The sequence below is a fragment of the Synchiropus splendidus genome, chromosome 8 (genome assembly GCF_027744825.2).
Source record: "Synchiropus splendidus isolate RoL2022-P1 chromosome 8, RoL_Sspl_1.0, whole genome shotgun sequence".
In the NCBI taxonomy this organism is placed as follows: Eukaryota; Metazoa; Chordata; class Actinopteri; order Syngnathiformes; family Callionymidae; genus Synchiropus; species Synchiropus splendidus.
In genome coordinates, this window is record NC_071341.1 from 26,212,231 (window position 1) to 26,240,000 (window position 27,770).

Sequence of the window (27,770 nt, forward strand, 5' to 3'; positions counted from 1 at the left end):
CGGTACTCCTGGGTTACGGCTCCTCACTGAACCACATCGCACGTCCACTGGGGCTCCCACCAAAGTTTATCGCAGCTCCATTCAAACGTCAACACCGACTGACTTGACAGTGCGCGCGCCAAACGCGCTGCGCCGCAGTGAAGTGCCACCTCTGGTCCACACTGTAAAAAATATCCAACTCACAACTTGTGCCCGTTCTTCAGCGCCTTTTAAAGTTTGTAGGCGTGGCTTCAGTCTGCATCGAGAAGTTGGGCAGAGCGACGAACGTTCGCCGAGTGAGGACGGTTGGCGTTTTCGCGGCGCCGCATGACGTATCAGGTTAACGGGCGCCATTGTTTTTTTTACAGCGTGGACCTCCTCCAGCCAGCCCTGCGCCCCTCCTGCCTCGGCGGCTCCTCGGTCAGAGCGAGGAGGCGCGTCGGTCTGCCCTCACACCCCGGACACCACCATGGCTGCGCGCACCCGCATCTCTGCACTGGGCGGACTCCTGCTTCTCCTGCTCTCCCGGGGAGGTGAGTGACCGCGGCGGGCCGCTGCCACTGACAGGAGGCTCCCTTCACGGCAAGAAGTAGACGCGATATATGGAGCCCAACTTTTATTTAACGAGATGTTATTCAAGCGGTCTCTTTTAATGGCTGTCTTATCAGCAGTGCAGATGTTAGTACACCATGAAGTCATGCTGTCTGGGTGCGTTTGGATCCATATGAGACAACAGCAGTCATTTAAAAAGTGTACACGTGAAATAATGAAATAATTTGTAAGTGAGAATAAAAGCCCGTCTTGCTGCATCCCACTCACTAGTAATGACGACGTTCTGACGAGAGCTCCTCAAAGTTTAGGGACACCCTGGAAAGGCATTATGATAGGTTTTCAGCTGGTGACCTTGGAGTGCACCATCATTTGACTACTGCATCTTATGGAGGCATCATTGCAAACACCATAGTCAGTTCAACCATTGATCATCAGAATGTGAACTGCAACTGTTGCTGGTTGTTAGTTGAATCTTACATTGTCGTGGGTCAGTGTTGAACCTGTTTCTTGTCATGTAAACCGGCGACTGGATACTTTTTTTTTGTTAATTCCACCTTGAATTCTGGTGAGGCTGTGCAGCCCCAAAGATAAAGATAATAGTGTGCAAGCACATTTAACTGGCTTGAATATGGTCTGAACCATTGGCAGTTGTTCACTTGATCAAGGCTCACAACTTAGCCTCCAAATGTCCCGGCGCAGTTTGAGATTCAGGATCTGAAGTGGTGCAGGCTGCTGGGCTGCCCATGCCTCAAAGTCAAAAAGCAACGGCTTTGTTGAATTGATGGACAGCTGAAGTGTGAAAATAGAGGCGGTGTATAAAGCCGAGGAATGATGTCTAATTGGCACAGCCCATGAAGTGGCTCTTGTTCCATCCACGACACGTATTTTTAGCCTGGTGGCTCTGCTTTCTATCAGCGCTTGTCTCTTCCCAGCTGCGGCGATGGTTCTATCACACACAAGTCAAACACTTTCCCGGTGGGACGTGCAGCCCCCTGGTCCGTCTGTGACGTTTACATCAGCCTCTTGTGTGAAGCTCAGGTCATAGACCCCCCTGCCCCCCCCGCCCCCGCACTCAGACGTTTTTATTGGCTGTAAAGTCAGTGAGATTCTTTTATCTTGACCTTCTTGATTTCATTTTGACCCGAGGTGATTTTGGAAAACAGCACAAGTGTTGTTGAGAGCTGCTTCCTCTCCTGTTTCCTCATTCCACCACCCCACCTACCGATTGTTCATGACCACATGACCTGTCCGCACCTTCTCATGCATTGTCCTGATCTCCTGTTTAAGAGAAACCTCACCATCAGCCTTGACCTCGTCAAACTCCTTTTGAACTTTTAACTGCTTTTGCTTGGATATTTCCACCTCTAACCGGATCAGTCACACTTTTTTTTAACGCTTGTTTGTGTGTCAATTTTCCTGCTCCTTATTGAACTGCATGCTAGGAACGTATGTGGTGGGAATGAGATATGTTGCGTCTGTTCACCACATTTTTCCCATGCATTTTGAGCATCTATAGTATCAGTGTGCCCTGAAAAGCTGAAGTCCTTCTCTCACATCTGTGTATCATGCCATAATAGAGCCGTATCAGAGTTTGCTGGTGATGGGCTGGTGAGGCTTCATGAAACAGTGTCTCCATTGCCAGAGCCCACTAGATGGCACTCTCTGCCCAAAGATCTTTGGATTTCAACAACCATTCCAATGACACCCACAGCACCACCTACTGATCGCTATAGATAAGGACACTGTTTCATGAAGCCTCATCGACCCATCACTGGAGTTTGACGCCAATTGAATCCTGTCTTCATGTCAACTGCTACTATAAATAGCTTTCAAAACTAATGCAGTGGAAAACTCACTGCTGTGTGTTTCACTCTGGATCTGGTTGACCACCGTGACCACAGTCTTTAACTTCTTTATTTATAGAAGAAGTCTTTACCTCTCTGGCTCCAGTTTTAATTTAAGGGACCATAAAGTTGTTAAGAGGCTCCTCCACTTGGTCTAAAATGATAATGGCCTATGTGAGTCCAACCTCACAACATCCAGCCTCACCACTCTCATCCATCCTCTCATTCTTTACGTAATATTCCCCGCTCACATCTTTCAGTCTACAACATCAGACCCACCCCCGCTCTTACATAAACTTTATTTCTGTCCCCACTGCAACATTTTCTGAAAATTCTTTCTCAGGGTTTCACTCAGAGAAATGCGATTGTGTGTCATATTGTCAGCCACATAAATGTAACTGAAAAGGAATGGAGTGGCAAAGTCATATTGTCGTTCTTGCCCACTGTCTCGGCTTATTCTGGTGAGGCATTAGATTAATTGAGAAATAAGACGTGAATAAATATGTCTCGCACCACATTTTCTAGAATGTCAGCTAGAACTGCCTTTGACGTGAGTCGTCAGCCGACATGACTGATCAATGCTGCATCCTTGGATTGTATTGATTGACAAGAAATGTTATTACTTCTCTGACACAGAGTCGCCAAGTCAAGAAGGTAAAGAATGAAACGTGGATTCACAGTTTCCTCGCGACACTTGGCGCCTGCTGAGCATGTGCACTAGTGATGGGTTGATGAGGCTTCATGAAACGGGTTAAGTTTCATTGAAATTGTCTCTCAAATCACTCTGGATTTGAGAGACAATTTCAATGAAACTTAACCTCATTTTCAACACCATGAAGAGATGGTTTGGCTCATCTTGCTGTTGCTTTGTATAAAAATTCTTGGTCTTGTATAATGGCCATATTATCATGATGAGATTCATTAAATCGTCTCATTTGAAAACTCCAAATGTCTCTGACATGAAAAGATTGAGTTGGACTCTTGTGCTCGTCCTGTTCCATGAACGCATCTGTCGTGTCTTTGTCTCACACTGGCAGTGACATCATAAGAATGGCGGGCTTGGTGTCGAAGTGCTGCGTTGACCCCTGATAAGGATACTATTCACTTCCTGTGACATCACTTTATCAAGTCAGCGCAGGGAGCAGCCAGATCTGACCTCTCTCATTGAAAGGTCACCACTTTGGACTGCTCACTTCAATCTGCTCAGTCTGGGCTCCAAACAACTGCTGCTCTTCAGACGAAGGGAGCTCAGCGCAGACAATGGCTGTCCTTGTTGTGTGTTGAACACTGCCCAGAAGACGAGACCTAGCGACTGTTCGCTGGGTTAGCCACACCCCACAGTCCTGGAATGAAGTTGCTCGACACAGATTGGTTTTTCAGTACGAGACTTCAGTTTTTCCCGTTTTTGTCGCATCACCGTCGCAGACTTGTAGAAGCAGCTCCTGAATGTGTCTGCATCCCTGGCTGTCATCCTTCGTGGGTGCATCCTTCTGTGCGGTGTGATCCAGGATCTCGCTGGAAACGTCATGTCCAGTACATATTTCTCAGGGGGATTTCAAACTACAGACTCAGGCCCCGTCCAGGTGCCAAAAATGCCTCGACTAGCTGACAATGTTTACTTGAGCAGAGGTTTCATGTGACAGGTTGTGTGGATCAGAAGTGGTCAGCTGGTTTCCAAAGGGCAAATGCCGTACAGCCACGTGTGCCATTTAGAAACTGTCCGTCGGTCAGCGGTAAATACACCTCGTTCACTTGTGAGAAGAGAAGAAGCAAAAGCAGAAAAACTGCAGGCAGTACTCACACTAATATGTGGCATTTTCAAGTGACAAATACTGTATTCAATCTTGATGTACATGATTGATGATGTACAACTAAATATGATGGTGAAGGTCTCATCTTCTCTGACTTCAGGTGACTGACAGTCAATTTGGTTTCTGTTTCCTTGACAGAGGTCCGTTAGACCTTCTGACTGGAGTCTGTGTCTGGTCCAGTTTGGTGTCCAGATCAACGCCCAGGTGTCCGTTCTCTGGTACCAGTCTGTGGAGCCTCTTTATCTTGAATGTCTTGACGTCTGACCAGTGTTTCACAGTGTTGCACATGAAAGTGAAGCTCAGGTCTGTGTATTTTGGACGTGACACTTTAAAGCATAACTCTCCATTTGTGTCAGTGAGAGTGCGACATGAAGTGGCTCCATACCACAATACGTCTTCAGTCTTTATTGTGGTACTCGATTTCACTGTCCTTCAACCTTGTGACCAATATTGACCACATGTCTGCTCTAATCCAATGATGAGTCCAGTAACAGAGACGCCTTGCTGTATTCATGACCGTCTCCCTGATGTTAGTCCACGGCAATTGATGGTCTCATGATGTCATAACATCAGACTTTTTTTTCAGAGAAAATGTCTGATGTTACGCTGCAGATTCACTTCAATCTGTCTGATGTGTCAATGTGATTACCTTCTGACCCGGTCAGTCAGATGATGTGCGTCCAGTGGATTCCTCAGTGCTGATGGTTTTGTGGCTTTTTCTTGTCTGTAGGCAGTAAACAGCCATAGTGCTTCTTCATCCAAGGTGGGAAGAGTGGTGTCATAATCCATGTCTGTCTGTGGATAATCCTGATAAATGCTCAGTGCAGTGCAGTGTAGTGCAGCTCTTCCTCTATGTTTACCCGAAATGACCGCATCAAGTCCTGGACAGACCTGTAGCATCACATGTGCGTGTTGACAGGAAGGCTTGCAGTCGCTCATGACAGGTTGTATTCCAGCAATAGCAACGTCACGGCCACCCAACAGGAGATGTTTGCATGACTCTCAACAACTGTTCTGACTTTAACCGCTTCTCTGGTCCTCCGTCGTCTTTCACTTTGAATTGGATGTGTAAATAAAGTGGAGCGAACAATCAAGCTAAGAATGTCGGACTTGTTTGGGTCTGCTGCTTTTAATAACAGATGTCCCTGTTATATTTTGCCACAGATAAGTGTTGGTGTTTGAGAAGCACCTCTGGTTCTGCTTCAGCCTTTTTGTGTGCAGCCGTGTGATTGATAAAACAGTGGTCTCGAGTCCATTTTGTGGAACCGAGGGTTTCCTTTCACTTTCCACACCTGCTCCTCACATGAATGACATCCATTATCACCATTACCTCAGTCAATATGGACCTGAAGGTGGTGTCAGGCGGCGCTGTTGAAACAGCTCCCCTGACTCTCTGATGTTGTCATCGCTGTGATTGTGCGTTTGTTCGCCGAGTCGCAACATGTTTCTCTGTGGCCTCGCAGAGTTGAGTCCAACAACAGACAGCTGGCACTGTTGCATGAACCAGACAAGCACCTGTAGCACACTGTTCACTTCATATTTTTGGGGTGAGAAATAATTGCTGAAAGGAGACTAGGCACCGTTTTTGCTTTTACAGTCTTACAGCAGTCATTAATGTGGTGTCAGTCAGGTCAATTTTTCAGTAGTATTTTGGTTGTTCAAATAGGGTTCAGTCAACAGTGAACAGTCAGTATTCATGGACATTTACTGTAAACACAAGCAAGAAAAGACCACAGTGTCCAGCTCTGATTTAAGTGTTCCAGAAGGTTCTCTCTGTCTTCAGCCTTTGATGGGGAACATAAAAGCAGAAGTTCCAGTCCATATCCTCAGCGCATATTTTCCTCGCCGGTTCACTCACCCTGTTCTTCTGCTGTAGCCTTGAACTTGAAAGAATTCACTTCTTGATTCACTTTTACGGCAGATGTGTTGCTGTTTCATCAGTCACACTCCTGTGTCGTCACACGCTCTTTGTTCGTCTTCACAGCCAGTCCAGTTGTATTGTCTGATTTAGTGTTGGCTTTGAAGAGGCGTCTCTCCAACGTTTGGACACCACAGACCTCATGGACAGCCGTGCACACCTGGTGCCCTCACACGTCCATTCTCACTGGGTGTTGTGATGCTTAAACAAGGCTTCCGTTTCTTGACAGCTGGTGAGAGGAGGCTCAATGAGTGAGCAAGATGTCACCTTAGTGCTAAAGGTCCCGTGTGACATTGGGGAACACACTTTTTTGCCGTACTAGAATAGTAATAGTAATAGAAAAGTATAATTGCACATCCACTCTTTTTTTTATTTTAGGCAGATTGATGCACTTTGTCCTTTCTGTTACAGACAAAAACAATGTTAATAAAGTCATTCTTTATTATAAGTTGATCTATATTACTTTCTTTTTTATTTTCTTTAATGTTAGCAAGGATACAATCTTATGCAGAGGTGTACTTACAATAATTTTCCATCCGTGATTCTGTGGCTGTGGCGAATTACAGGGCCGTATCATTTGCTGTGACTTGTGAATGTTTGGTATTTAATCACAATACTGTCAAATTTTCCACAATTTCATGCTGTTTATTCGCGTCAGCGTCGGTGTGCGAGGACATACAGTCCGATCAGGAAGGAGAAAGCGCCCATCATGTTTTTGGCTTGTACATCTGGTTGTTCCAATACAGAATTTGTTTGCTGACAAACGTATCAGAAACATATCAAACATATCTCTTCTAATACAGTTTGCGTATATTTTCATGTTTCAAATGTTATTTAACGTCTTGGTTGTATGGAACAACTAGGAAACATGGTCATGGTCGTGCTGTCCGGGTGATCAACCAGATACTTGGTTGCTGAGTGATAATTTCACATCCAAGTGTGTTTTGAGGGTGGTATTACCTCCAGTACAATACTTTCAATGCAGTCTCTCTGACTGTTTACATGCCAAGATGGTAGCAAGATCAGTTTTCCGTCTTCTGTCAACAGAAATAAAGCAGATTTCCTGCCCACAGCCGTGTTTCTCTTCCACTGTCGTCATCTGTACGCTCTTAACTCGGAAGTGGAACGTTCCTGAATGGGACCTTCCATAGTTCCCAGCTGCCCGAATGTTCGATAAGAAATCACTGTAATGGACGTTTGGAAGCCACTTGAGTGGGAAACAATGAAAATGCAAACAGGATGAGGTCTCTGGTTCTCATCTTTAAGGGTTTGGCGGGGCCCTTTGTCATTTGCGACGTGTGAGCCTTTGACTCAGAATTGCAGGATGCAGACCTTCCCTCTATCACTGGAGCAGCCCACCGCGAGGTTGACATTATCACTGGAAGTCATTGTGCGCTGATATTATCGAGCTGTAATCCAAACATTGGTGCTATTGAACATGTGCAACTCTTGCACTGTTTTGTGTTGAAACAAAGCCTGCTCCGTCTCTACACTCCCTGCTCTCACTGACCTCTGTTTTTGTTTACGTTTTTTTGGTTGGAAACGGCACAGTTTTTGTTGGAATCTGGGGTGTATAAGCAAAAAGCCTGTGCACTGAATGAAGCATTTTCTCTCATCATTATCATCAACAGCTCTGTAAAGACTTGGGCCACTGGCTAACAACTAACATTTTAGCACTGAATCCACGGCATTTCAACCAAGGATTTTCAGTCGAAATACAGTACTGATGTCACCACTGTCAGTCAGTGCTATGGAAATGATCCAATTGACTTTTCCCTCCTCACTCCAGGTCAAATGTCACTGACTGCCCCCCAGGAGAGCCAGTTGTTCCTGCTCATCAGTCTCACTGACTCCGGTGTCCAAAGACATAATGTTTACAGAAATCAGAGCATTCTCAAGCTTTGTCGGGGGCTTTACTGCTGAAATCGACTCTCCTCACACTGACTTTGGGGATTTGAGAAACATGATACATGAGACTGACTTAAGAGAACATTTTGAACGTAGAGCTACACTAAATGTATGATGCATCTATGATAGAGTTCTTGGCCACAAATGCAGACATGTATTACAGAGGTTAAACGCCTTTGTATATTGTTTGCATCACTTTAGTTTGACCTGTTGTTTACCGGGGACTAGGACTGTACAGTGCCTCCCTAATACACGTGCAGCCTGCTGCCAGCCTGATGTGGACACCTGCAAAGTTGTTGATACACACATGAAAGCACAAACCTGACTGTGTCGTCCATGATTTCCAGTCATGTGAAGAAACGCATGTCTCACTCACTCAGGGACAGATATTGGACATGTGCTTCACATTTGCTGTGAGAATGCTTTTATTTTGAAGGACAAGGCGACGTCTTGTTATTATTTTGCCTTTAGACTTGCAGTCACTCATTGTGGACTTGCTGTTTGCTGTTATGGTGGAGGATCAGTTGGCTCTTTGTTGGAAGCATCTGACGTGGTTCTAATCTCGGCCCTCGCTCCTCTCACGTGCAAGACGGTGAAAGGTTACAGCTTGAAACCTGAATAATGACCCACACCTAACCTGTTCACACTTGTGCCGTGTGAAGTCACAGACACGGTGAATCAGATGTAGCAGCTTGGGACGGTGTAATACAGCGGAACCTGTGCTCTTGCAGCTGGTCTGACTTAAGTGAAGACCAAAGCCTCTGTCTGTCCAACACCCTGCTTAATAATGGATGCTGTTTCCCTAAAACAAAGCCTGCTGACAAGCTAATGCACATTAGCGTCCTTTTAACCTAATGCAGCCTCTCAGGCATCAGTGTTGATGTGAAGCCGCTGACTCCACTCACCAGACAGATGTGGTTCCGCTTGTTTACTTACACAGGGTTGTAAGCATTTAAACATGGCGGCTTCTCACCGTGGTTGTTTCTGTAACCTCAGTAACTACACATTTGAGGAGGGTTACAGTGTAGTAACAGATGTATTACCAAAGTGTCTAATGAAAACAAACACGTCTGGGGGGAGAACTCAAACTCATATTCATCATCTCACTGAATCGTCCTTCTCCAAGTAGAAACAGTTGATGCCGTCCAAAGAGACCTTTGTTTTTGTCCAAAGGTTGCTGCATCATGATGCACGCGCCGCCAAGACCACAAACGGGAGCATGTGAGAGAGTCAGCCTCTTCGTGTGTGGATAAGTAGGGCAAAGCCTGGTCGAGGAAACCATGGGATCTGAGGTCATAGCTCATCAAAATGCTGCCTTGAAGAATTTACTGCAGATGGATGGCAGTGAGATGATCAAGTGATCTAAGGCTGGAAATGTCACGCTTTTATAGTATTAATGTTGTTTGTTTATGTAGGTAATATGGGAGGTTCACTCAGGTTCATCCAACACACAGCAGAGTGAGGATTTAAAGTCCAGCTGTCTTCTATTGAAGTGATTGTTTAACACAATCCATGGCACAGTGTGTTTTAATTTGGGTATTTTAATTACATTTTAGCTCATTTTTTAAGCATCGTGCTACTTTGAGCAGGAGTCAGGAGGAGTCGACCTGCTGCTGATCATTTGCTCTTCAGGGGAATCATTGTGTGAAAGACATTTAGTGTGTGTTTATCCATGTGTGTCCTTTCATGTATCTACAATCTCTGCTGATTTGCCAGCAGCACAGGAGAAAAGCAAAGGAAGATATTTGTGAAGTGGTGTCATGGGACTGCTCCGGCGTTCCTGGCCTGCACTTCTGCACTGTCACACTCGGTGCTGTATAAAAATACAGTCCCTGTTGGCCTTTCCCATACGACCATGCTGCGTCTGTTATTCTATTCCTCCCGAGCCGGGGACCATTTGGTTGTCCGGGACGTGGGAACAAGGATGGAGGGGGCGTTCTAGTGTTCATGGGAGCCGACATAAGGAAGTGGCCCTCTGAGATCCACTGAGATAGAGAGAGTGAGAGACACCCAGATGTAAGCACTCTTCACATTTTGACTTAACTTTCTGACTCATGTCAAGGGAATTAAAAGCATAAGCGTATGAAGTAGGAGAAGCTGGAGAGTTTATATAGTCGCTCCACCTTTGGGACTCATCCGCTTGAGCTGGCTGCCGTGGCTGGAAGAAGGGGAAGTCCGATTTGTAGAAGCCCAGAAAATGCTGAGATTCAAATGTACCCTTTTTAACACACAGGTTTTCAGTGGACTGTGAGTTTAATAGTATCAAAGGAAAAGAGTGTTGTGTTAAGGATAAGCAATGATTTGTGCGTCTCATTATGTCTTGGCCAACAGCCAGTTGGTGGATACCACCGTGTCTTATCATCATGTCAAAAACAGGAAGGTGTTGTTAGCATTCGCATCAATAAAGGGACGAAATTGCCCTGTAAGTTTCCTTAATTTACATTTAAAAGCTTTTATTACCAAGTTTGAAAGGGACACATGCAGAATTAAAATATGAACTATTTTCTTAAGGAGAGTTTGTCAATTAAAGTTAAGTTAAGTGTTTGTGACAAAGTAGATTATATGACAAACAGGTACTGTAGTTTCTGTCAACACTATTCATGTTGCGTCTATATTTGCATTATAGCCGTCATCAGACGTTTGCTGACTTGTGTAACATCATAGCCTTAAAGACAGATGGAGTCACGAGCCTGTGCGTAACAGCATGGACAAGGTCACTCGAGGAAGAACAAACCACCAATGAACAAACACATGTTTAACTGCCTACCATTTTCGTTGATTGAAAGCCTTGCCATGGGTCACGTCTTATGGAAGGTTTCTAGCTCTGGAGATTCCTAGGGTATGGTGGCGGGGGAAATGTCACTATGGAGAGTCTCAGGAGCAGCGTGTCCGACAGTACTGTGGAATATTTGCTTGGTCACAGCGCATTACAGTGTGGCGGCAGAGTCAGACATCTGATATTTGGGAGGACTAAGTCTTTAAAAGCATTCCCAGGCCTCGTGGTCAGAGCTGTGGCCACCACTATGTAGCGACTTGCTCAAAGGTCCAGAATCGTCTCTCTTCCTGAAGATGGTCTGAGTATATCAGCACAGCAGGTGGTTTTTGGAAAGTGGATCTAAGCAGTGAGTTCTTGAGGAGGATCCAGGGATGAAGCCCTCCCTCTGTCTGGCTGTGTGGTCTGCTCCGAGACTCTTCTCTCTATTTACATTCCTGGTATTCTTTGTCTTCCCCGCCTTTTACTAATCGTTAATTCTGATGGCATCTTGAGTGGATGGTCCCCTGCACCGCTGGGACTGGTGTGTGTGTGTGTGTGAGGTCGTTATGACAAGCTGACCTTGTTTCTTCTGCGGCATCGTGGGAATGTTCAGTCCACTGTATCTGCCGAGGCAGCTGCTGCCGTCGCTCTCGTGCAGTCTGGACTTCACCTGAACCCTCAGCCTTCACTTTCATGGGGCAAATGTTGACTGCTGCTGCAGCTCGTGACTCAGTTAGGTCCCTGGTCCGAACCGAGTCTTTGTGAATGCCAGAGATGTGGTCAGTAGTCCAGTAGAGTGGTGTGTCCTGTCAGTGACGTCACAGACAGTCTTGCTCATGTCGTTCCTTTAATGACTTTTCTCAACTGCAGCAGAGTTTATAGTTACTCACAGTTATTAATCATTATTAATCAGAGAATGACTGAGGCAATACCTCGACAATGACCTGAGTCCGATTGCATCATGTCCTCCTGGTTTCTATGCAGTGGATGTAAGTCCAATGACTAGTTCCCCTCCGTGACCTGGGGTGGCGCTGTGAGCTCTTCGGTCCTTCGGCCTCCTCTGAGCGTAGAGGAAGGAGCTGCTTCACACTCTTCTATTGAACTGACAGTGATGGTGCTGACTGACGCACGAGTTTCACTCCAGAGCTCCAGAGTCAGCCAGCGATGGTTCAACGCCGTCATGGGGCTGACGCTTCCTTCAGCAGGTTTCTGGATTAAACACCCACGTTTCTGGATAAAATTCAATATTCAGGAGACTCTGTTGTCCGTGTTGTATCACAAGGATGTAACTAAAGTACAGAGTCACGCTTTTGATCACCGTCGTGAGACTTGACACACTTAGCAACCATGCTAATGGTAGGTTGGTTACTGGCTTCCTGTGAGGGAGGGGTGAAAACCCTGGTCGGTGCTAGAAGAGACGTCGCTACTGTGATGTTTTTCAAAATAGTGAGCGTGTTCTACGTGCGTGTGGAAGACAATCACCTCCCGTGTGTATGGGACGATGCTCGTTGGACGACGCGAAGGTCGCTGTGGTTTAAAGCTCTCGCGTTAAACTTGGTCGTTCACTCAGCCTTCCACGAGAAACTGTGCTAATTGAATGGGGCGCACTTTTCCTGCCCCCGTCGGTTACTCCCCACAGTCTTTGACAAACAAGTGCTGTCTGATGAAATAGCTGTTAATGTGTTGTGCTGTTAAGATGCAATGCTCTGGCAAATCTATCTTAGAGAGGAACAAACTACAGCAAGGCAATAGATTGTATACAGTTTTGTTTAAGCAGCAATACATGTAGCAGATCTTTGGGTATTTCCTTGACACATTTATTATATACGACATATATGACACAAGGCCGGTTTTTATTATACTTTTATTTGCAGATTTGTATTGGGGTTTCAGAGTTTCCCCAAGTGAAATCCATGCTGTAAGTTGCTGTGAGTTTAATCCACTGTACTTTATTTTATTGTTTGCATTTATCAGTGGCTTATGGATTCAAATGACATTTCCTGCTCGGACTGGAGTTTAATCCCCGGGATTGTGGAACACGTATCTGAATTTCTTTGCCTCCTTCGCCTCTGCTGCACCTGGTCTCTGCTACAGCCTCATCCTTCATGGATATATGTACATACCTCTGCTCCACAGAACAATGTATCTCTCCATATTTGGAGTCTCAGAACATCTGCTGGTGAATCCCACGCTATCCTTCAGCCTTATCCTTGTTTTGTCTTCCCCATGACTTTGTGATGAATCCTCTGGACTTCAGTCGCTGAACTGTGGTCTAACGCTCACTTTCACTTAACGTCAGGCAAAGGAAGTCATATTTAAAAATAGTGAACTGACAAACATTCCAGCAGCAGCATCAAGTTACCACAGCTTCCATTACTCTTATCCCCAGTGTCAACACCACTTTGCTGCATTATCCTCAGCAAATACTGCTCCTGGACTTTTTTCCTTTTATGTCTCGCGAACACATTGGTTTATTATGGTTATAATTGGTGTAATTCATAACTGGCATCACAGAGTCTATGGAAGCCTTCTATGAATGATGGCTCACATCATCTCCTCTGCTGTGTGTTGAGTTTATGGAGAAGTATGTGAATGGTTGATGAGTCACTGAGGTCCATCTGAAGACCGTGTGTGTGTGTGTGTGTGTGTGTGTGTGTGTGTGTGTGTGTGTGTGTGTGTGTGTGTGTGTGTGTGTGTGTGTGTGTGTGTGTGTGTGTGTGTGTGTGTGTGTGTGTGTGTGTGTGTGTGTGTGTGTGTGTGTGTGTGTGTGTGTGTGTGTGTGTGTGTGTGTGTGTGGCTCTGCCTGGAGGGAACGTCACACTCGTAATGTGATTGATGAATGTGTGACAGGCCTTGCTGTGTCTGGGCGTGCAGATGATTCCCACAGCATTCCTGATGCCCGTGAAGACTGGTGACCAAAACGTAGAGGGAGGTGAAGAGGGGGGACAGCAATGTCTCTGGCCCACTGGGTGACCCTTGTTGTACTTGTGTCACAAGTCATGAGGGTGAAGATGGTTCTAATATTATCGCCACCATTTATTTTAAACCCTCAGGCTCTTGAGTCCAGAATAAATGGTGCGATTGTTCATCTGTTCATCAGACCTGCCGGTTCTGCTGCAGGCTTTTAGCTGGGAGGGCGTCTGCAAAATATGAAAAAATGGACGCCTGATTCTTGACCGTAGCTTGCCCGCCAGATGCCACCATATGAATTAAGTAATCTGGCGGCCAAGCTACGGGCGAGAATCGAGCGTGTTTTGCAGACCAGCTAAAAGCCTGTTCTGCCATCAGTAGAAGAGCAGGCAAAACTGACAGGTGGCGAGGCGCCGCTTCAGGCTGCTGTATTGAACACCATGCCCAGCAGTCGTGCTGACGGATCAGCTAGTTTAACATAGGAGCCAGGATCCGAGCAGTCATTGAGATTTTGAACCTTCATGGAAACACAATGTTCAATAACTTTTCAGTTGCTCCATCTGTAGTTCAGTGTGAGAATCAGGACTCCTTGTCAGTGATGTTGGAATGGTGATGACGGGTGTCCAACTTGTGAGTTTGTTTCCTGCTTGTTAGCTTGAAAGGCACAGCAAAGTCTCAGTAACTGAGTCCTACACAACTACGCTACAAGGTGACACTTCCTACCTCCATCTGACTGAGGTGAACATTTGGCCTATTGCTTGTGACGTCACCTACAGTTTTTTCTGGATACCTAAACTTGAGGTAGATAGGATTCTCAAGCCAGGAAGAACCCATTACCTTTTGGGTCGGATCCAGGCACTTTCAGCACTCAGGTATTGCAGACCTCAGGAGTACATCTCACAAAGTGTCCTGTGGGAAGTTTCACTCTCAAACTTCTCAGATTAAGTTACATCAGTTATAGGCAGCTGTGACCAAAGTATATTACTATAATACTAACCTCCGTAGCTGTTATCCCAAGATACTACTACTACTACTACTACTACTACTAATGATAATAATAATTTGTCACAGCAGTCTGAAGTTGGAAACATTTTTTAACACTGAAGTACCCGGAGGAGCACGTCCGAGTGTGGCCTGAACTTTTGTCTGGAGGTTGTCCTGCCCAAGTGAATGATTTTGGGACGGTGTTGGCAGCGTTTTGCAGGCCTCAGTAACACGCTGAGATCATAAGTGGCCCTGATTTATTTCTCATCTATTGTTTGACTTGTGTGTGAATGCGGGCGTTGACTGCACCGTGATTGGTCAGAGGCTGTGGCACTGGTTTCCCAGGCCCCCCCCCCTCGCTGCCTCTCCATGTTGGGTCTGCTATTCCTGGTACCAGTCGGGTCAGTAACTGCTGCTCCATCATGTAAGCAAACAAGCTTGATAGAAGATTGTTATTCTTTCATTTGACAGGCCTGGAAACATGTCACAGAGCTGTCGCTGCAATTTACCATCAATATCTTGAAACTGATGCTTTGTCTGATGGAAGTGACTCACATATTCATCGGTGTGTGATGTTGTGCTGCTGAAACTCTGCTTGTTAAAATAGTTGCTCTTCCAAGTCACTGTTGTTTTTTTTTTTAATGACGACTGAAAGTTTTCATGCTTTCACGCGGTGATTTACCTTCATTGTTGTCGTTGTTTCATTTGTAATGGAACATAATCATCCGCATGAATTCATCAGACAGGAATGCAAATGGCTCTCGCCAGTTTCACAGTGTTTCACTCTGAGCCTTGGTGTTGGTGAATCACTGTTGAGTTTATTCGATTGGGAATGAAATATGCAGACACATGACTCACCTGGATTTGACTCTGTCTGATGAGGTGACCTTCACCCATTTCAGTCAGAGAACATTCTGGCTGTTTTGCCAAGATGAATCATGACTTTGTGTCTAATGTGGGCACCACAGCAGATACACTGCAGTTTCATCCTCACACTGGATCTTATGGTTTGTGTGTCCCGGGAAAACAGAGAGATGAAAAGGTTTCGAAGGGAAATTGAACAGTGGCAGCCAGGGCTGGGCGATATCCCGTCAAACACAATCTCCACGAAGACAATTCTGCATCTCACGATAAAGTCAATAAACACACGGCTCACTGGCTGCATTGGACCTGCACACGTGAACATGTGGAGAGGGTGACGGCGCCGCGCTCTCCAGCAAAACACAGTGGTGAAAATAGTCGGATATTGGACGGAGCTCCACTCCAGTATTGGCGGCGGCGACGTTCTCTTACGCGTCCCCATTAGGTTTCACTGATGGCGGACACACTCTCACAGGCAGCGCTAATGCTGGCAGAGCAGCAACATTTATTTTGTTAACTTTTTCAGTCCATATTGCCCATCCCTTAGTGGCAGCCATGTTGGAAAGTTTCCGTCCGTTCTTCACTCAGCACACACAAAGGCACATGAGAGATGAGCAACAATCATGATAAAGGTTTGCCATGTTTAATCTGTGGTTGAAGTCCTTCCATCCAAACATGGGCTGCTCCTACTCTCCTGAGTTTATACTGCTCCACGTATACATTTGTACAGGAAGGAGAAGAGCTTTCGCGCGATACAAACAACTGACTTGAAGCTTTTTATGAGGTCATCAGAAGGGACCTTGTCTCAGTTGCTAGATGGAGCTGAAAAGTACAGAAAATGGCTTTCAAAATACAGTACGACTGGTCTGTAAGGGTCTGGCTGCCAGCTGATCCTGCATCTGGACATCTCGGCCTTCGCTCTTCATCATCTGACGTGAAACACATTCCAGCTTTGATCAGCCACACATCTCCCTTCTTCAGTCTGTCAGACAAGGTGGAACACATCTGCTGAAACTACATTACAGCAGAATTGATGCTCCTTGTTTTTGAGGCAGCTTCTGAATGGACTCTCTCTGAAGAGCAGCAAGCTGACGGTAGACAGGACGTGTCTGTTGTGTCTACAGTGAAATCAGAGTTTTCTGTCTGAGCGCACAACATGCTTGATATGACTTCCTCGTTGAGATAATCGCATCCTGTTTGAGTGTCACTTGTTTGGATGATTCGCTTTTATCTCGCTCAGCTCCAGTGGAAACACTGGGTTATCGACCTGACGACTGGCAGCTCCGGGAACATCTTCCCTTGTAGAGTCTGAACCCTTTTCCCCGTCTCTGCTAATGATTAACCTTTGTCAACTTTTTCTTGACAAGTGTCTTGAGACAATGACAAACAGAAATAGAGTGGACTGCTTGTTCTGACTGTAGAGCTCTGCAGTCAGACGCTGTGGTCAGTGACTGCTGCTGTGGGAATGCTGGCGAGGAACGTTTTCACTGGCCTTTTCCAGTGACTTTACACACAAAACAGATTATTCTGTGGATGCTCTTTAAATAGGTGTCCAGAAGAGCAACTGACTAGTACTAACACATTCAGCAGGATTTGTGTGAGTCAGTCAAATGTGCACTGTATATCCACTGCAAGCCTGTGAAACACCTGCTGCATATAGAATGACCATAAAGTCTGAGTCTCTACAACGTCACATTTTACTGTTACTATGTTTGAAAAAATATGTTTTTTCATGATCCAATTGAATCCATGCAGTGTGGTTCCTCATGTTTGTGAGCACTAGTGATGCGTTTAGGTTCCAGTTTCAGACCAATATTTTTCCTGACTTGTTTCTCATTTACACACTGGTCAGATGTTTGTCTTCAGAAGGTCCTTAATGTGTCAAGCCTGAGATGTTTTGGTGCAAGTCTGCTCTCCTGTCAAAACTGATCTGAAGCCTTGACTTGACAGAATCCCCATTTGATCCACCGCTGAGTTAAATCTGATCAGATGAATAATTGGATTTGGTGACGGCTCCCGTGAGGAGGCACGTTTCCAGGCGTCAGGCAAAGCAAGGCAAAGTAGCCTGAAATTCACCTTCTCTTCTGTGGTGGTTTTCAGCATCGGCGAGGGGGGGCAGGTTCCCATTTGGGAGACTGGAGGCTGTGAGTGAGTCAGCGCGGCTAATGGCCAGGAAATGTCTACCTTAGAGGGACTAATTGAATTTCTTTAACAGGATCGCATCCGTCCACCTCCATTAGCTGCTGGTAAACTGCAGCGGCCGCAGCCAGGTTGAGCAGAACAATGTGATGAGTGGAAAAGGTCCAGAAAATTCACTTTGTTTGGGATTCGGTCGGTCAAAGTTGACTTTATTTATTTAAACAATTGTCTTAAATATCTGAATCCCGTTGTGTGAGGAACAAGTCTATCAGAAAGAGTTAGAAACTCTCCAACAGTAAGTTGTTTTGTCTTCAGAAATGCTATCATTTTGGGATTAAGGTATAGACAACAACGCTGCATTTGTTTCCTGGAGGAGGAAAGTCCAAGTTACCTCCAGGCTGTATGTAACTAGAGGTGGCCTCCATGATTTCTGGTGTCAGGAGGGCAAAACCGCAGGATCCTGCCTGGAACACTGATTCTACTATGGAGTCTGTAAATTGAGTGCTTCTTGTGGCAAGAGGGTGACGGAGTGGAACGCAGCTCATGAATGTTGACATGGGTGGCTTCTCATTCCTGTCATAGCATCTGTTGCTGAGGCACCGGGGCCGCTTCCTTCCTGCGGGTGTCATCTGAGGACCCCAGTCACGTGACCCCACTCCAATTTAGTAGTGTGGATGAGCTGCAGAGGAGGAGATGGCTCATAAGTGTAATGAACGCTGCAGCAGTGGATCAGATTTCATGCAAATCGTTCTGTTTTTAGTTGCATGTCAAAACTAGCACTTTTGGTTAACCACCTGTAGTTTGTGATCTTTATGTAAATTGATTTCTCAGGCCTGAAATGGCTCCTTGGCCTCGACTTTGATTCAGATCATTCATCCATATGTTTGGTATTTTTGAGGTTTAAAATGGTTCCAAATGTATTTCCTACCATCACATCACAGATGTAGATATTATTTATGTCTGGAATAATTCCTCACGATACCAGGTTTGCACTCAAAGTTTGGTTTGGATTGATTGGATGTGGCAAAAGGTAACATTTGTCACTAACAGTGATGCGTGTCTTCCAGCATGGGCCAATGTGGAGGTGATGATGGAGGACAGGGTGGAGGCCTTCAGGGGCAACTCCACTCAGATCACCTGCATGTTCACCTCAGATGACGGTCCGGGGGGAGTGATCATCCAATGGTTCCATGTGAGTTCGGCCCAGATGTTCAGACCCGCACAAATGCAGACTTCCTGCTGACCTCTGACCCCACCAGATGAGAGGACGCGACAGGCAGAGGATCTACTACGAGGACGCCACCACCCAGCACTACGATCGAAACTCCCAGTTCAAAGATCGGCTCACCGTCAACAGCACCGGCTCCGGCACCAGTGGGCAGGTGGTGATGACCATCAGAGACGTGAGGCTGAAGGACGAACTGGAGTACGTCTGCGTGGTCAAGAGCCTGACCGACGGAATTGGAGAAGACAGAACCATGCTCAGGGTGTTTGGTAAGATCTCCAGCTCAGCGTTGCAGAGGCCAAAACCATGTCCAGTTCCATTGTTCAGCAGTGTTTTCCTGAAGGATCAGACCGTGACATTTGAGGGGTTTAACTTTTCACCCATCTGTCCTCTCTTAATCTGTCTGCTTCTGAACATTGGTGCCGCTGGAGGTCTGATGTGGATCTTTCCTTGCTAGTCTGCCAATTGCTGCAGTCATGTTGGTGTCATGCCCTGGAAGGCATTTGCTGCTCAGCTTCTCTTGTTCTAAATTTAGAAGCGCACAGAAGTTCCAAACTTTGCTTTTCTGAACAGCTTCCAGCCGCTCAGCAGCTACTTGTTGAATAGCTCTTTTACATGCGTCTGCTTCTGTATGTGAGATTTTGACCCACTTACATGCTCCCTGGAGAGAGGAGCAACAGCTATCATTCAGCACAACTCAAATAACTGTATATTTCATGATGATGACCTTGAGATTGTCGCCTTCTTCTTTGTTGCCATGCAGAAACTCCACAACTCCCCACTATTGAGGCCGTTCAAAAAGGGATCTCTGTCAGTGATGCCACCCCGTCCAAGGTGAGCAGCACAACATGTTCACGATGGAATAGCAGAACTGAAGTTCAACCTTTCTGTACAGGTGGGAGTCTGTGAAGTCAAAAACGGCTACCCAAGTCCCAACATCACCTGGTATAGGAACCGCCATCCTCTGCATAATGGCCGCGATGGTGCGTGAGAACTGCCTGTTCTCCACTGAGTCAGTTGGAGCCAACTTGAAACGCCTTTTCCTACAGGTGTGGAAGTGATGACCAGCGTCACAGTGGAGTCCACCGAGCTCTACTCTGTGAAGAGTGAGCTGAGCATGGTGGTGCAGAAGGAGGACAAGGATGCTCAGTTCTACTGTGAGATCACCTACCACACACCAGGAGGAACCAGGATGACCGAGACCAAACCCATTCAGATCACCGTGTTTTGTGAGTGTAAAACGTGTCACTCTGAATGTCTCTTTTAAAACTATAGTTTGAATTCATTCTCACTGCTATATATATATGTTATGTACCGTAATTTCCGGACTATAAGTCGCTACTTTTTCCTCGTGGTCTGAACCCTGCGGCTCATACAGCCACGCAGCTAATCTATGGATGTTTCCAGGCTAAAGCCAAAATACCTGCTCACATCTAATCGATGACCTTAAAGCTCCGCCCACCGAGCCGATCTCCTGCAGGAGTGGAGAGGGGAAGCAGCAACTGAGAGCTGCTGTGGTGTCGGAGCTTGGGACACATTTGGAGCAGTTTAATGTTAATAAAAGATGAGGAGTTGATGATTCCAGATTGTTTCACGAGTCAGTCTCCATGCTGCAGCCTGTTTTCCAAACTAGTTTACAAGTGATCCTCATGCATTTTGAAGCCTTTCTACGGAGCAGACAGCACCGCTGCACCTGCGACTTCTGGAGGAACAGGATCTGTTTTCCTTCTTACATTTAGTGGGCGGGGCTAATAGTCCGCTGTGCTCTATAGTCTGGAATTTACGCTATTCATTCCATATTGTCCTGTCAAATACTGCATAGTATAGATATGAAAAAATCTTTCTGAACTCTGCACATTTTTGTCAAATAATTTGAGTTTGCTTGGGTCAAAGGTCATGGATGACAAATGGGACTCACGCTGAAGTCAGAATCGTTGCTCACTGCGATGCTTCCTGTAGCATGGTAAACCAACTAAGACATCTCTTCATCTCTTCTCTTAAACATGCAGACCCCTCGACCTCTGTCAGTGTGTGGGTGGAGTCTCCGAAGGGACTAATCAAGGAAGGAGACACACTTGAGCTCCTCTGCCAAGGTGACGGACATGATCCTGCTGCAGTGATGACCATCAGGAATGACTTGGTAAGAAACTCCAATCATCCTCCTCATCTTCATTGTTTGGCTCAATGTTTGCTGAAGCACCTGGATGTGAAAGATCTGGTGTTCTCTACCGCACCGTTGGCACAGAGTGTTGAGGAACTGCTGTGAGCCCTGGAATCTTAAAGTCCTAGGATCATAACTGTGTCAGACGGCATCGTCAGTGTTTGGATCACAATATTTACTTGGTGTCTTCCCTCTCTTCCACTACACTGAATAATAAACAGCGTCCTCTTCATCTCCTGCTGTGTTGCAGGTCAGTGTTGAGTCCAGCCGGCTGCTGGTGGAAAACGTGACTCGACTCAACAGTGGGGTGTACGAGTGCAGCTCTCTGGATTCCAACACCTTTGATGAAGTGGTGGGGAACACCAGCGTGTTTGTCAACTGTACGTAGTGTTTGTGATGCGCAGAGTGCATGAGTGTTCATCCCTCACGGTCTGAGTCCTGGACCACTGTAAAGCCATGGCGGACTCTAGTGGAGCAGTGGTTTGCTGTGCGTGTTGGCCTCCACTGTGCCGTTCAGCCTTTGCACTGTGCTCCTCAAGTCATGGTCAATATTGGTTTCTCTCTTAGTCTGGAGTGGAAGAGCAAACCAGGGTGAGGAGCTCACTCTCAGACATGTGGTGTAAATTGAAGGTGGCCATCTAAAGCAGCTGCGGCTTCCATAAGGTGGACACATGGTGCGTTTGGAAGCAGTAGAGCAGGCAACCATTTATCTGCTCCAGAGAGAGGGGATCTGCACTGTTCCACACAACACGGCAACGTTTTCAAAGATTCAATAAGGACAGTTTATTTTCTATGTATCACAACAATTGCCACAAACAGCAGCTTCAAATATCAGTGCTGCTGTATGAAGAGTGTTGAGCGTTGAGTTGAAAGTGGAATCACAACATGCCAGCAGACATTTCTGAAAACGGCCGATGGCGTGAAGCTGTGTTTGCCAGGAAGGTCAGCATGTGAATGCAGCTTCTTCATCTGGGTGGTTGTGTGCAGATCTGGATCCTGCTGTGGTGAGGCCACAGCATGCAGAGGTGGCTCAGGGAGGAACGCTGGAGGCCATTTGCAACGCCCTGTCCTCGCTCCAGACACACACCGCCTGGTTTAAGGTGGGAAAGGCTCCATCAGTGCTGCATGTGCTCCCAGTGTTCAGCTCGCGCTTGACTCTGGCCTCTTGACAGGAAGGAAAGCTCATTTCAGTGGGTCACAGGCTGATGGTCAACGCCACCAAGTATGACACAGCGGGGACCTACATGTGTGTGGTGACTGTTCCTGAGATCCAAGGAATGAAGACTGAAGGGACATTAACAGTTCATGTAACAGGTCAGTCTTGTAGTCTGTACAAACAGGTACCGTAATTTCGGGACAATAAGCCACTACTTTTTCCTCGCGGTCTGAACCCTGTGGCTCATACAACGGTGCGACTAATATATGGATGTTTACAGGCTACAGAGCCTCAAAATACTGAGCCTGGACACATGGGAGCAATGACATCACAGGCGAGTTATTGACCCTAAAGCTCCGCCCACAGAGCCGATCTCCTGGAGGAGCAGAGAGGAGAATAAGCAGCTGAGAGCGGCTGTGGCGGCGGAGCTTGGGACACATTTGGAGCACTTTAATGTCAATAACAGATCTGAGGAGTCGATGATTCCAGTGTGTTTCATGAGTCAGTCTCCATGCTGGAGCCTGTTTTCCAAACTGGATCCTCATGCATTTTGAAGCCTTTCTATGGCGCAGACAGCACCGCTGCACCTGTGGCTCCTGGAGGAACAAGATCTGTTTTCCTTCTTACGTGAAGTGGGCGAGGCTAATAATCCGCTGCACACCGTAGTCCAGACTTCGTAGTGGGATAATGAATAAGTTCCTGTTTGAAAGTGGTAAGGGGCATAGTAGTGAAGTAGAGGTTTGTGATGCTTGGTCCAGGCCCACCTGAGATCCTGAACCCCGACCACACGGAGCTGCAGGAGACCTACGGGAGCAGCGTCCGCCTGCCGTGTGACGTGCGAGGCTTCCCTGCGCCCAGCATCACCTGGCACACTCCCGACGGCCAGGTATCACTCCATGATGTCACTCCCTGCATCAGTGGTGGGATTCAAAGCGGCATGTTTCTGCCGCAGATGCTGAAGGCCGACCCTCCGACAGACAGGAAGGATGGCGTGGCCAGCGTCCTGAGCCTCAAGGTCTCGTCCGACATCACAGCCGTCTGCAACTCGACCAACGAGCACGGCAGCAGCGCCATCACCTACACCATCAGAGCCCGTGAGTGCCCCCCTCTGTGAGCCCGCCTACCCCCAACCCCTCTTGTGTCCAAGTCAGGCGTGGCCTGTGACTCTGTGTCTGATGCTGTCAGGTTGTGTCCTTGTGTCCCCCTCTCCCAGTGTGTTAACAGGGAGTCGCCTCCCTTCTGCTCCATCTTCACCTATTTTCAGTTACACACTCCCCCACTGCAGCCACAGTTAGGACCCCCACTGTTTCCTCTGCCACAGGTAAGACCACCCTGCACCAACACCCTGGTGTTGGTGGAGACACTTGAGCACTTGTCAATGTGCTGTGTGAGGTTGAATGGAATGGAAGATTAGAACCAATATATCAGGGGGGAGCAGGTACAGTGAGAGTCACCATTTGCTTCAATGACTCCAACCCCTTTCTTTTTTATCTGCACTTTTATTTCAACATTTTTTCTTTCGTCCTCCTCCTCTTCCTCAGCAAGTCACCCTCCTCCCCCGACCTGTCATGAGCCTCCCCCCGTGCTCCTAGGACAGGTCTCACTACTGTCCTGTCAAACTTCCCATCTCTCCAGCGGCCGTGTCCAACCCGCCTGCACTCTCCTCATCGCCTCCTTTAATCTCAGTCTCTCTTTCAGCCTCACCTCATCTGCTCCCCCCTCTCACTCATTCACACTCTTGTTTTTTTCTAGTATTTTTTCCATTGAGACCCATCTGGTATTGAACCAAATATTCTGCTCCCTGAATATTGAATTATCATTCTTTATTCTTCAGTCTTAAAAGTGATTATTTTCTTTATTTTTTCTCCTTATGTTTTTATTTGTTAGACAGTTGTGCTATAGTGAATGTAATTTTTCAGTACATTTAAAAACGATCTTATTTCCATGTGACTCCACTGCTGTGTCGAAGCGTGGCGCCAGTTCCCAGCTGAAGCCCCGCCCACCGATCGCGCCTTTATTGAGCTTAGATGTTGGGCCGTGTCCATGTCGCAGTCGACCATGAGTGTTGACCGTGAAGCCCCAGTGTGAGGGCAGCATCAGCTGATCTTCTCAGAGAGTCCCATGATTCCCATTAGCAGCGCTTCCTCCTGATGTTCTGCCAGGAAATGAGCCAGAGAAGACAGAAGTGCTCTGGGTTTTTGTTTCTGTCACTTAAATATGATGAAGTGGCCCAGGCCGGTGCTGGTGGCCCGCGTCAGGAAGGATGTTTAGCTGCAAGGCTGCGATAAGGCTTTGTGGAGTTGGACTGTGAGGCCGCTGAGGCCAGAGCTTCGACATGGAGGAGAGGTCAGGTGCTAGAGATGATGCAGGCTCCTCCCCCTCCTCTGACCTTTGTGCTCGTGTGGTCTCCCACAGTCAACGCAGTGTCTGAGCTCCCGCCAGAGAAGGTCCAGAGAGGTTTGTATCTGCCGCGGCTCTCCACCTCTCCACAGCTTGTTGGCTCCACTCTGCTCCTCAGGGAGAGGAGCCCCGGCCTCCCCCCCCCCAACACTCCCCCACCGCTCCTGCCATTTCTCACCCTTCACCAGCGATGAACCAAAGCCAGATCAATCTGAGATTGAGGTGTTCATCACTATCATCATCATCATCATCATCATCATCATCATCATCATCATCATCATCATCATCATCATCAGCAGCAGCAGCTGCTCTGTGCATGTGGCTGGATGCAGCAGACTCTTCCTGCCGCTCTGCTCTTGCTGTGTCTGTCGTGCTGCACTTGGCCCCGTCTGCACTGCCGTCCTCGCTGGACTCTCTGGCTCACCTTCGCTCTGTGTGTGTGTGTGTTGTGCAGAGAGCAACGGCGTCGTCATCGCGGTCATCATCATCTGCATCTTGCTGCTGGCCGTCCTGGGCAGCGTCCTCTACTTCCTCTACAAGAAGGGCAAGATCTGCGGGCGCTCGGGGAAGCAAGACCTGTGAGTGAGACCCTAGAGGCTGCGAACCTCCGGACTGTCCGTCAGACTCTGTCTAACTGAGAGGGGGCGGAGTCACGCCGCGTCGTTCACTGGGATGGCAAGGCGTCATGAAACACGGTCCTCATTCTCTCAGCCCGCTAGGTGGCGCTCTCTGCTCTAAAATCTTTACATCTGAACAACCACTTCATTGAAACCTCACCTCATTTTTAAGCCAACAGCGCCACCTACTGAGCTCTAAAGATAAGGACACTGTTTCACAAAGCCTCATGAGACCTCTCTATAATCTAGAACATGACAGGAGTGTCTGCAAGATGTTCAAAGGGCTGAGAGAATTTTGAGAGGATTTTTTGGGGGTTGATAATTATTCTGTTTATTGGGGGCGGAGTTAAAAATGTATTGTGAATGTACTCATGTCTCAGAACAAAGGTTCCTGACTTTTTTGTTCCACCCAGTGACGCTGCCTGCGCAAGTCTGAATCCACAGCAGGGAATTCCAAACACCAGTGATGGGCTGGTGAGGCTTCATGAAACAGCGTCATCATTCTCTGAGCCCACTAAGTCTTTGTATTGGAGCCACCATGACATCTCACCTCATTTTTAAACCCACGGCGCCCCCTGCTGAGCTCTGAAAATAAGGACACTGTTTCATGAAGCCTCATCTGCCCGTCACTAACAAACACTCTTCCTGAGTCGTGGAAGTTGTTCTGGTGACGTCAGCTTGCCTGTGGAGCTGCTGGCTCTCGCGATGTAACGCACCTGCCTTGTGCCGCCACAGCACCAAGGAGAAGTCCAGCAAAGACAACATCGTGGTGGAGATGAAGAGCGACAACACGGAGGAGGCCATTCTGCTGGGGGTGAACGGAGAGAAGCTGTCGCCCTGTGAGCAGGTCTGGTGCCTGGCCTCCGCTGGCCTCTGCCTCTGCGTCTGCCTCACACCTTCTCTCTCCTCAGTGAAGGGAGCAGGCGGCTCCCAGCTGGAGCCCTCAGCCTGCCACCTCCTGCCTGCCAGTGTCTCCAGCCTGGTCACCTGCTGATCTCCACGCCTCTGGACTGCCTTCATCTGGGGCTGCGGCCACGCTGAGGAGAAGTCCACCCTCTGTCTACTGTAGATATGACCATCTGTGTATATACAGTACATATACATATAAATCTATTTTATTTAAAACCCAGGGAAAAATCACAAAAACAAGTGAAGGACAGCTTTTTCTAGAGTTGAGGAGGATGCTCCTGGTCTGTACACTGAACCTGTCTCAGCCACGTCCTGTTTTCCAACTTCCCACTCTGTGACCACTTCACACCACAGTTGTTCAGGAGGATTATACCAAGGTGGAAGTTAGATCTCCGCGGTATCGGCCGTTTCTCGTGGCGCCTCAGGTGTGGGAAGGAAGCAGGTCATGAAACAGTCCATGTTTTGGGCCGTGAATCGACCAGGTGTGTGTCGTGTGGTTGGTTCCTGACAGAACAAGCCAAAGAACAGTTGTCACCCAATCCAACGACGCGTGAGACCAGTGTTGTCAGGCGCCAACATGAGCGGACGCTCCTGCCTGAACTTCACTCTTTTGCTCTGTGAATGTTTAATGCACTGATTTGGTTTGTGTGTTTTCCCCGCGTCTGACTGAACTAATGGCTCGTGTTTTCGCAGCATGAAGTCGCCCCCTGGTGGACGCAGTTTTCATGACGAATTTTTGGTGTGAATATTTACTTGAAGCTATTATTAAAAAATGCCGTGCCTTTCAACCCCCACGTTTGAATTTGGCGGTGAGAGAAGGGACTGTGTCGCCACCTACTGGCCCCCAGTGAGTGTTGCTTTTGATTGAGGTCTTGTTTTCACCTTCTTCTTAATTGTTTTGTTGTATTCATTTCAGCCATTGCAAAGTTTTGTTAGTTGTTTTGGAAAATTGGAAATAAAAGTTCCACTCTGGTGTGTCTGCGCTTTCATCCCATTTCTATTGAGGACACGTCTTTCGTGTTTCGCTCTCACGTTCTTGTTCATTATTGAATTATTAACACATCTATAGAACGTGACATGTGAATTACTAATTCACATGTCACGTTCTATATTCTCAATTTTGATTACCTTTGATAATTATGATTAATTATTTTATTTTAGATATACATTTATATATAAATGTTTTAAATGTGTGATTCAATGTATTACATATATTTATTAGAAATATTTGACAAAATATTTTTTTACTTTTACTTTAAAAATAAAAAAATAAAATGTATTAAAAAAAAAATCCCAAAACACACACACACAAAATATATTTATCACTTGTTTTTAATAATTAACTATTTTAACTTTTTATTTTTTATTTTATTATTATTATTTTTTTTAATACATGGGTTAGGGTTAGGGTTAGATTACCTCTTATATAATAATATATAGATTAAATAAAACAAAAAATATATAGTTTTTACACAAAATAATATAATTACTTATTTTATAGTTTTTATGTAAAAAATTTTTTAATGTAGATATTTTTATATAAGAATTTAATTGTCATATATAAAGTAAAAGTCATACGTGTAAATAAAAAAAATAAGAAGGTAAAATATATATTATATATACATATATGCATATTTACTT

At 46.5% G+C, this 27,770-nt stretch overlaps 1 protein-coding gene across 3 annotated transcripts; it reads left to right on the top strand.

The window, feature by feature from the left end:
* Nucleotides 1-265: 265 nt before the first annotated feature.
* Nucleotides 266-27,101, top strand: mcamb (melanoma cell adhesion molecule b). 3 transcript variants are annotated; one of them, XM_053872918.1, is made up of 17 exons: nucleotides 266-512; nucleotides 18,729-18,853; nucleotides 18,921-19,155; nucleotides 19,650-19,720; nucleotides 19,782-19,869; nucleotides 19,936-20,115; nucleotides 20,896-21,026; nucleotides 21,298-21,427; nucleotides 22,035-22,147; nucleotides 22,220-22,361; nucleotides 22,962-23,089; nucleotides 23,156-23,297; nucleotides 23,468-23,524; nucleotides 24,619-24,660; nucleotides 25,058-25,181; nucleotides 25,956-26,067; nucleotides 26,132-27,101. In XM_053872918.1, the coding sequence occupies exons 1-17, from the start codon at nucleotides 449-451 to the stop codon at nucleotides 26,132-26,134; spliced, it is 1,887 nt and encodes a 628-aa protein (XP_053728893.1). In that variant the 5' UTR covers nucleotides 266-448; the 3' UTR covers nucleotides 26,135-27,101. The 3 variants fall into 3 exon arrangements, with proteins under 3 accessions (XP_053728893.1, XP_053728895.1, XP_053728896.1); XM_053872920.1 differs by lacking the exon at nucleotides 23,468-23,524; XM_053872921.1 differs by lacking the exons at nucleotides 23,468-23,524; nucleotides 24,619-24,660 and having other exon boundaries at nucleotides 267-512.
* Nucleotides 27,102-27,770: the final 669 nt, after the last annotated feature.